The sequence below is a fragment of the Terrapene carolina genome, unplaced genomic scaffold, assembly GCF_002925995.2.
Source record: "Terrapene carolina triunguis isolate 2854851 unplaced genomic scaffold, T_m_triunguis-2.0 Scaffold1018, whole genome shotgun sequence".
In the NCBI taxonomy this organism is placed as follows: Eukaryota; Metazoa; Chordata; order Testudines; family Emydidae; genus Terrapene; species Terrapene triunguis.
Window position 1 is genome coordinate 28607 of NW_020665369.1, and position 10894 is coordinate 39500.

General features: G+C 44.1%; 1 protein-coding gene across 3 annotated transcripts in view; it reads right to left on the reverse strand.

The window, feature by feature from the left end:
• Positions 1-6708: 6708 nt before the first annotated feature.
• TCF20 (transcription factor 20) overlaps positions 6709-10894 on the reverse strand; it is a 111214-nt gene continuing 107028 nt past the window's right edge. For all 3 annotated transcript variants that reach the window (XM_026661342.1, XM_026661341.1, XM_026661340.1), the window contains one exon: positions 6709-6933. Coding sequence is in view for 1 of the 3 variants with exons in the window: in XM_026661341.1 (XP_026517126.1) it covers positions 6916-6933 (18 nt within the window). In the remaining 2 variants the exon portion in view is untranslated. The remainder of the gene's footprint in view (positions 6934-10894) is intronic.

The following is a 10894-nucleotide window of genomic DNA, read 5'->3' on the forward strand; positions in this document are numbered from 1 at the left end:
TCCTTGTGCCAGAGGGCTGCCATATACCATCAGCTCAAAGTCCAGGTCAGCCAATCACACCCTGCCCAGTTTGGGTGTCTCACCGTGGTTGATCCAATGCGCCAGGCATTTTCACAGGGGTGATTGGCAGAGCAGGATTTGTTCCAGTTATTGACATACTTGTGCCAATCAATAGCAGTTGTTGCCGACGGCCTTAGTGAGTTCCTCCTTTTTTGTGTACTGGGTGTTTATGGCTTGTAGCATTTCTACATGGTCCAAATGTTCCAAATTCGTTTTGTTCTCCTCTGGAACTGCATACAAGAGGTACGCTGGGGTCCTCAGTCCATGTTCAACATGAGTGCTTAGACTTTCCGCTATAAATGAGACCCTTTCAAATCCTTCAAGTTCTTGTGCCAATCCAGCTCCCAATCCATATTCACGAGCACGTGAGTCTAATCCAAAAGGGGTTTTTGTAACATGGGTAGGCTAAGATAGAAGCACCAATTCACAACCAGTGAGTGCTGAAACACTTTCCCTTCTACTCCATTTCTATGCAATTTAGCAAACCCACGATTTAACCTTCTGTAGTTGGTGCAGAGCCCTACAGAACTCTGTATCTGTCAGCATCTGAAGAGCTGGTCCGTTCTGTGCTGACTCAATTTCCTGTCACTGGAAATGCCCTCCTCCTCTACTGTGTGCCTGAGCCAGGGTAACTTTTTGAAACAACTCTCAGTTCTTTGGATTCAATTTCCAATCAGCACTCAAATTTATCACAGGTCATTGGTAAATATATCAATTCTGGATTAGAAATTGTAGCATGCCTCAGGATATCTTCCAGGTGAGCTGAAAGGGGCATGCCACACAATATCCTCACCAGGAGCTCTCAAAAGGTGGAAGGGGTACTACACAAGCCAAAAGCCATTACTTTAAATTGCCACAGTCCCTGTCCTGCTACAAAGGCGGTAGTCTTCTCTTGCCATTTTGGATCTACTGCCACCTGTCAACAACTACTCTCAAGATCCAGTGAGGAAACCCAGATTTAACCTGCTTTTCTATGCCATTTGCCCCATCTGTAAAATGGGGATGGTAGTGACCTCTTTTGTAAAGTGCCTTGAGATCTGCTGGTAAAAGCCACTATTTAAGATCTAGGTACTAGTATTGCATCCTCCAGGATCTTATCCCATTCATGGCAAAGGATAAAAATCCTTTCAGCTACAGAAAGTCTACACAGCAGCTAGGAGGGTGCTTCCCAGCTCAGGTAGACACACACACACACTAGCTCTGCTCAAGCAAGCACACTAAAAATAGCACCGGGGCTGCAGGAGCATGGGCTAGCTGCCTCAGTACAACTGCCTGACCCCCCTGGCCACCCATGCAGCCACAGCCCCACTGCTATTTTTAGAGCCCTAGCCTGACCAGAGCTATGGTGTGTCTGCCTAACCGCGCTGGGAAACACCCTCCCACTGCTGCGTAGACATATGCTTAATTTTCTACGGTCCACATAAAATCTAATGCTACCATATTTTTTCCTGACCAGAAAGACAGGTTTGGCCCAAGGTCTACTTGAAATTTCAATTAGACCTTCCTGATACACTTCCCTAAAGACCTGTAAAGACCCTTCTCTTTATGAAATCAGTAAGCGGTGAAGCGTTTGTTTGATGAGCTGCCATCCTCCAGTGTCAGTCTTGTGCGGTCAGTGCTATCCAGCTTATCTTTTCTGGAATGGGAGAAAAAAATCTCACTTCTTTACAAGCAAGTTTCTCGAATCTTCCTGCTGCTCATTTAAACATACAACACTGCACTGGAACACCATCTAAACACACACTGGAAAAATCACCTTCCACCCCTTTCTCCCTTAGAGTGTCTCTCTATGCAAGTATTTACCAGATTCTCTGGTTCCAGTTTTGCCACTGTGGTTTTCTTTTTCCACATTTGACGTTTGTCAGAAATATTCAGCAGCTGAACAGGAATTTGTTCCTGCTTCAGGTTGACAAGAATTTTAGTAGCTTAAATTCCCCACAGACCGTGTCTCAACGCAGTTCTCAACTTCCCTCAATTCCCCCTTCCGAGGGAGCTATCCCAAACATATGATTGCTACTATAGTTTCAACACATAGGAGAAGGACAATTTGCTTTTACATATAATCTGTCACCTGCAAAACATGAGCCATAACGGAAAAGGAATTTTCAGATGGCAGATGGACACCTTTCTTGGCATCTACTATTAGCCAGAGTAAAATCCAAGTCAGTAACCAGCTCATCCCCACACTCAGCTATCCAGACATCTTGCTCCAATTCTAGATGCAATGTTTAAACCCAGTTTCCCCATTTTTGGACAGGTGTGTGGTTTCCCAGACACTCTACCTGAGCCCAATTTAGCCATTTGATTTTTGGAACCTCTGTTCCCTAGCATTTTTAGCATGTCTGGTCTGATAACCATTGCATTTGAGCCAGTGTCTACGATAAGGTCTGGTCTACACTACAAACCTATACCGGCATAAGTATATCATAAGTGACGTAGTTATACCAAACTAACCCCCTTGTGTAGACAGAGTTTTGATGGCAGGACAGCTTCTCCCACCAACATAGCAACCGCCTCTCAGGGAGGTGGATTAACTAAGCCGACAGCAGAGCTCTCTCCCATTGGCTTAGAATGGTACAGCTGTGCTGTTGCAGCATTCAAGCGTAGACGTGCCCTTGGTGTGTATTTCACAGTCTCTATTAGAGACAAGATGGATGAGGTAATATCTTTTATTGGACCAACTTCTGTTGGAGAGAGAGACAAGCTTTTGAGTTTACACAGAGCTCTTCTACAGGTCTGGGAAACTGAGTGTCACTGCTAAATACAAGATGGAACAGATTGTTTAGCATAAGCAGTTAACATATTTCAAGGGACCATTCAAGGTGAAGTGGCCTGTTGACACCCCTCCAGTCATAGGAAGGAAAGGAAGAGAGTGGGGGAAGCAGCTGGGGGGGTGAGGGTGTTAGTGGTTTATAGATTGTTGTAATAAGCCATAAATCCAGTTTCCCAGACCTGAAGAAAAGCTCTGTGTAAGCTCGCAAGCTTGTCTCTCACCAACAGAAGTTGGGCCAGTAAAAGGTATTACCTCACCCACCTTGTCTCTCTAATGTCCTGGGACCTACACAGCTACACCACAGCATACAGTCTCTATTACACATTCAATAGCCAAACTCCCAATGCTGTTCATTAACTGCCCATATCTAAAGGAAAACGGTGGGGTTACCTCCTGTGCTGTCAAGCTTTCCCCTTGTAGCTTGGCGTCAGCCTGTTTCCTGCTCTGTGGGGAGGGTCTAACCTTAGGCACTTGTGATACTGTCTTCCCTTGACTTTATAAGGAACCCTTTTTTGGCCAGTCTTTTCATAGTACCAGCATTCAATTGAATTACTTCCTTTTTTCATTATTGCCAATCTCCTTTGTTTTACAAACCGAATTTAATACCATTTCAAATAATTCAAAAGTATCATGAATCCAGCTACAATCTCCTCCCCCGCCCTCTCCCCATCATGCAGATTTACAGATCTGTACCTACAGGGCTTGTACCAGACAGCTAAAACCTTACACAGTAGTAGTTGCCTTCTGCACTGCACAGCAGGGGACACACACTCCACAATCTCACATAGCATCCTTGGTTTTGTTTTGAAGACCTTGATATACAAATCCCCATACAGCAGAGCATCAATGTCTTATCCAAGTTGCCTGGTTTGCTCATTTCCTCATCCAAGTATCTGACTTTAACATGGTTTGTAAGCCCTGGATTTTCTTCTCTAGACAGTTCATCATATTCCGAGTCTTTGCTGCAGCTCATCTTTGTTAAGCAAGTTCCAAGCTGACCAAAGCCTTTTGGTGTTTTTCTATTTCTTTGGGGAAAAAAATTAGTCTATGGTATTCAAGCTGCTGTTCATCTCTTCAGTCAGGGATGGCAAAACAAGCTGAACATTTCATACATAGGTTCCAAAATCCCCTCAAGCCCTTTGTAGCTTCTGATTCAATATAATTTTTATTTCCAAATATCTGGATTTGATCTCTGCCTTCAGGGCATATCTCAGTCCTTCCTGAGAAGCCTCCAAACCATTTTAATTCCTCTTGGCCTGGTTTTAGTGCTTCTTGGATAGCTTTGATTTCTGTAAGCACCACCCTGACTTTTTCCATCCTTTTTCAATGGGAACACCAGCTCACATTTTCTCTTCTTAGAAATTTAACCCTGTCTCTGATACCAGTATTGAACTTTGGCCAAGTGGTGGCAGAGTTCAAGGTCTTGCAGCAGTTTCTGTCACTGGAAAGAAAACGATGTCTCAGAGTCAGGTCCGGTGTAATTTGTTTTATTTACATGATGTACATGAGACCTGATACTCTGAAATCAACATGACCCCTCTGCATACAGGTAACGCTGGAATCCTCAGCTCCATCACCCTGGGCAGACACCAGGAACAGCTGCCTCTGATGCTCTCCTCCAGGTTTCCAACCACCCTCCCAACTGCCATGGACCCTTTCCCTCCTGGCTGCCCTTGAGACCCACATTCAGGAGCCAGAAAAGCAGCACCAGTATCACTCTCACAAGTTTCATCACACTCCTGTCTGCTGACCGACTACTGCTCAGCAGATTCATCACAAATATAACAAATGGAATCCCTGTAACTCAATGTTTTGGGATACGCAGAGTAGAACAGACACTAGAGAACACCGATTTCACTAGATTTGAAAGAAATCATTTACTCAGTCACACTATGTGGAAAATGATTTTGTTCTGACTACACAGGCAGTTGAAGTTTTTTCAGTACTGGTTACAGATGTCAAACATTTCCTAGAATAGTAGGAGCTTGACTTCAGTGCCTACTACTGGCTAAGGGGTAAGTAGAGGACTTCTATAATGCCCCTTCTATCCAAATACATATCAAAGACAGTAGTAACTTCTATAAATTAATTACTGTCAACATTGCCAGATTTACCCCTTACATGCCCCTAGGCACAGCCTCTTCAGCCTACAGCTGACCTTAGTGTTGCACACAGTTTTAGAGAGGAAGGTGCCCCTAGAATGCCAGTGCCCCATGGCACGTGCCTAATTGGAAATCTGGCCCTGACTGTCAAGTGTCTCCATTTTTTCCCCAAATAGAGCTAAAATAGAAGTATTATAATAAGCTAAAATTTAATTTTATGCTGAATGTTCCAAAATGCAAACAGCAAAAGGGGCACCCACATCATTTTTTAAAAGTATTTCCTCACCTCCTCTACCCCAGTTTATATCTGAAGTCATGCTGGCCAGCTCCCTCTACAACAGCACCCTGGTGTGCACCACACCCTGTGAAGTCATTAGAGCACGGTACCATCCTATGGGTAAAGGAAAGGTCAGGCAGGTAGTGTAATACTACTGCACATGAACTTTGAGTTCAGTGAGTCAAGTAATCCTACCGGCTAGCTATGCCTAGGCACCATATAAATCCTAATAATAAAAACTTCATTGACTCCCTCCTCCTTGGTCAGTCCAGATGGTTAAGGAAATCTCATTAGTGAAGGAAAGACACAAAGATGACAGCAGGCAAACAACCCAAAAGGTGGCAGCTGAATGTTAGCATGTCTCCCCTCCCTTTCAACAAACCAAGTTACATTCACAAAACAAAAGGAAACAAGGTTAAAATGAAGTTTATTAGTTTTTTGTTTTGTTTTTTAAGCTTTTTTTTTTATATAAAACTGTTTGTGAAACAGCTATTTTATTCCCATGGCAGAGTGACCCCTGAAAGATGCACTAACCCCTTCTTAAGGCCTTAACAAGAAAAAATTTATTTATTTTTAAACTCAAATGTTTAAAAATTACACAATTTACAAAAAAATAACCATATGGTATAGGCTATTAAATTGACATTCTCCCTTCCTTCGGAAAAAAACAACAAAACCCCCAAAACAACCCACCCACACACTAGAGAAGGGTTAACTGAACATTCCTGGACAATTTAAACACACATTGATTCCATCAACATTCAGACTTCCTGTTCAACTTCCCACCCTGGCAGACAAACCAACATCCTCCTTTAGCCTGCTTTCAAAAGAGACGGCAGCATCTTGGAATGATTTAGGGGTGTTCATCATTACCATGAATGGCAGAAACACCCTCCCCGCACCCACCATTTGGTGCAGACATATCCACATCTATATGGGGTGTGTGTATTTGGCTAGCAGCAGCTACCTTTTACTTCACAAGTCGCATGACCTAGGAGTCAGATGTTTTTCAAGCTTGTATTGTTAATCAAAATAAATAGTGTTTCTTGAAAAGAAAATATTGTAAACTCACTCCCCACGCATACACATATGAACAACTCATTGCCTGCAGCCATCCAATCCCCCTTCCTACCCCACAGACAGTTTTGTAATGAAAGAGGATTTTTTGTTTTATTTTCTTTAAATCTCGAGCTCTTCTTCCGGAAGTGGGGGAGAAGAGGAGGGAGACAAATCTGGTTAGTGGAATGCATAATTCCACTCCCTTTTCAACAAAGAGGGGGATCATTCAGGAGCCTCCTTTGGATTCTGGACTTAACATTTACTGTAATTAGAAGAAACTGTGAATTTATCTGTGTTTTTAATATTGAATCAAATGCATAAAAAGGGATAGTGCACCTTTCATTTAAAACAAAGTCTTCCAAGACTAAAAAATAGATCTTTATATATATATATATATTTTATCCCTCCCTCTTTAATTCCCCCCACCTGTTTCCTCTTTTTCCCACCCCTCCCCATTGTCACTATGGAGTTTGTGTCCATGGAAACAGCTGGTTCAGACTCCTTGGTCATATTCTGTGATGTCATCAGTCTTGAGTGTGATGTAAGAATTTATGAAGGAAGTGCTGGCATTGGCAGGCACATCAAGAGGGGGCATGGCTGCACAGTGGGAGAGATTTCATTCAGTCATGAATGTCCACCGCTTTTTATCTCAACAGCCTAACCTGCAAAACAAAGTGAACACAGCAATATTAGTATACTTATAGTTACCCGTGTAACAGCCACCAGGACTTCAGAGCAGCTTACCCAACAATCTGACATAACAGCAATGCCAAGAGCTAAGTTTACAGAAGCATGATCGTTGTTATTTCTTTACAACAAATTTTATGTGGTGAAAGGTATCGGATTAACAAGCCTTGGAGACTATCTATTTAGCTACAGAAGGGGTACAGCATGGGCAACCACAGGAGCATACGTTTCTCCTACCACCACCAAGCCACAGAGTTTATAATACAGAACCACTTCTGCAGTGAGAAGATCGTTAATCCTTAGTCTGTTTGCTGGAAACTAGCAACAAAGGGGCCCAATTAGGATCAGTTATGATGGTGGATCTGTGATGTGACTCCTGCCCACTAGGAACTGGACCGAGACGCCTACACATTTTATACAGACAGATCTCTAACCAGCCATCAGATAGTAACAACTTTCAACCAATACCAACCTGGGACTGTAATGAAACTGATGATTGAGTTAACAGGTTCCATATCCAGTTATTAATTGCCTGAAGTGACCAGTCCTCACTAGAGGGAGGATGAGCCACATTTTGTGTATAGTTTACATTTCCTTATGCTATTTTCTTGTTGTAGATTGCAGACTGCAGGGGTAAGATTAGTGTAAGGAAATCTTGGGGTGTTTTCAGGCAAAACCTCAAACTCTGGAATGGCCAGTCCTTCTCTAGGATGTTTAGTATTTCAACTGCACAGATCAAGAAATCGCATGAGGAAAGATACAGAACTCCGGGAGTTTAAGTATAGTTGGGACTGAAGTAGCTCAAAAACAGGAGTCGAATTCTCCACAATTAAAGCCACACTTCCTGTTCACTTTTCTAGAAAACACCTCACTCTCCCTTAACAAGTTGCCACTGCTAAGAAAACTTAAAAGATTTAAATATTCTATTCCTTCCTGTGACCCAAGATTTAGTTATTTTGCAAGAATACTCCTTTGCTGTAGCTCACGTAACACTCATATATCCTTTCCCCCTCATAAATGAGGGGAAGTGAAAAACAAAACCCACAACTTATGCTGAATGTATGAACTGCAGTTAATAGCATTAGGGGTGCACGCACAAAACACACCTACTACTGACAGTTACAACTCCAGAACTCCCAGCTGGCTGTGCTATGAAAAGATAAGCTATTCGGAGTATCAGCACACAAAGTAGATCCCATCCCAGCAAGCATACTACTTTACTGCTAAAATTCTCACATGCAGCAATATAAGGCTAAGGGCAAACAAAAAGACATGAAGCAAGTGTGTAAAAAATAATAGACTATTATAAAGCGGAGATATCACTGAAGGAGAGAGGGAAATTCCTAGAAGTAACAGCTCAGGCAGCTAATCCTTGTTGGTATTCATTATTGTGCAACTGTAAGCCCTTATTGAAGGAGTAGCAAGCCCATGCTGCTGCCTCTGGCTTCTGTTCAACTGCGGCTTGCCCATGCTTGGAAGCAATCCAGAGCATTAGGCACTGACTCAGGGAAGGAACAGGCTCACCATGTATAAAGTTCCTCCCTGTTCCTGGAAAAAATCCAGAGCACCAGGCGCACTCACACACAGCCACTCTCCATATCTGGAATTGACACAAATGTTCTAGGGGCAAACTGGCTCAGGAAGCAGGAGCAGCAAACAGACACACAACCCACTACCATTCCTGAACTTGATCCAGAGCACTAGAGTGCAGGCCTTTTTTTCCCTTACGGAGATCAGAATGAAAGCAGCCAAAAACAAAGAAAAAAAACCCAACCACCCCAACAGCCTATTCCTTCCATTCTAGCAGGCAACTTTACAGCCCATTTCCACCAAAAGCAGCAACAGGCCACACATCTGTCCCACTGTGAGAAGATAGTTTCCCTAAACTACCATGCATATCACATTTATTCAAACTTACAAGAATAGTTTGTTTGGGGGGGAGGGGGTGCAGGGCCAAATGAGAGGAAAGGATCCATAAGACTTTCTCTACTATAGAGGGGTGGGGAGAGACACCAGTATCTCCAAATTAGAAGTATCTGGGAGAAGAGAAGAGGTGAGGAGAAATGCAACACCCAGCTTCAGGCACAGCATTCATATACTTGTGGTTTTATCCCCCTTTCCTCTCCCCTGTGGGATTCTCAAATCCTTGTCATCGTTTTGAGGACGCCTTAACTCGTACTACTCCATACTTTCACACTAGGCTTTTTATTCAGAGCTTATGGGCCAGGTCCGTGTCTCCTTGCCTGGCCCCTATGCACCCCTCCTGCTGTGCAAAGTGGCCCTAAAGATGCCCCAACAGAGCAGCTGGAGATTCTAGCGAGGGAGGAGAATCCTTAGCAGTCATAGTCAGCTCTACAACACCCCACTTTTCTCCCCCCTCCCATACACATAAGGGAGCATCTTGGGGGTGGGAGGGAACACGCTGAGGGAGCATCTAGCTCCAGTGACCCCGGACCAGCAGAACAGCTCTAGCAGGCAGTTACAAGCAAGCACTGGTTAGAGGAGCACGGAAGCCGCTTTTACTTCTGCTAAGGGCTAAACTGGCTCCAGGGACTGAAGGAGCATAAAGATGCTTTAAATCACCTCCCTCTTTTCCTTGGGGTCCTGTGCCAAGAACTGGTCAGCCAGATTTGGTGGCCATATATATTTAAGCAGCAGACCTCCCTTACAGCTTTGAGAGGAAAGAAGCCCTATACTATATGGGTTAAAATTAGACGTTATTTAACAATTTTCACTAAGCTATACAGGAGAGAGCTTGCATCATCAGGCTCTAGCCTTGTAGCCTCCAGTTAGAGCTTCCTTGGCCTGAGAGGCAGGAATCTCCACTTACAGCAAAACAGGAAAAGCAGCAATGTACCATAAACCTTCCACTTCCAAAACCAATGCCGAAACTTGGAGAGACGATTTATTGCCATTCCGCCAACAAAAATACCCATGCGGGTGGAAGAACTAACAAGCCTGGGAGAAGACAGTAGTGGGTAACAAGACCATGACCCACACATTTATAAATGAAAGTACTGTGAGATGTAGACTGGGCCGCTTGGAGAATCCCTGAAACCAGGCAAGTAGCAAAGGCTGCAGCCCTACAACCAGAGTTCTGACCTGTACTGCATTATGCACGATCTTCTACATTAGAGCTGCTTCAGGCTCTCTGGCCCAATGCACTGGTAGTTTGCAGGACAGGGGCTGCTGGCTGGTAGTGGAAGCAGTTGCTTCTCAAGCTGCAGCTCTGGACTCCCTGCTCCTCTACTCCCAGAAGCAAAGAGGCCTATGAGAAAAGGAGGGGAGCTGCCCATGAGTTTACAGCAGTAGTCAGACAGGAGAGGGTGCTGCTGGGCTTACACAGAGGGAAAGAAAAAAGGAGCAAAAACAACTCCGCAGCTCAAGAGCCTGATGTGGTCCCTGTTCCCTCCTACAGGGACCGGCCTACCAGCTCCTTCTCTTCTCTCCTATTCAAAATCTAACACTGGCTCCTCCTGAGCAGCTTCAGTCTTTAGCTCACTGGCCTCTCTATACTCCTTGGAGAGAGAAGGGAGTAAAGGGGGGAGAGAAAGAGGATCATGACCAACAGCAGCCCCTTGGGAGGGACAGAGGAGGATGGCAAATCAGCAGTGTGTGTGAATGGGCATGATTGGAATGTGGGAGGCTGCATACATTTGGGGGCCTCATTAATTGTATGGGAATGTTGCAAGAATTAATTTGGGGGCAGTCTGGGCAGGGATCACTCAGGCCCTCACCCTGGTGCCCCATGAAAAGCCTATGTAGAGACCCCATTCCTGAATCCACCAGAAGCCTGGAAAGGGACCCCACATATACCTGACTCTAAAAGTGGAACACCTTTGTTTTGTTGTATGTCACACCACAAGCAGCAGATACTTGTTTATGGTGTGTGTGACGTTGTGCAGTCTATATGGTTTTATAAAAACATGATAATAA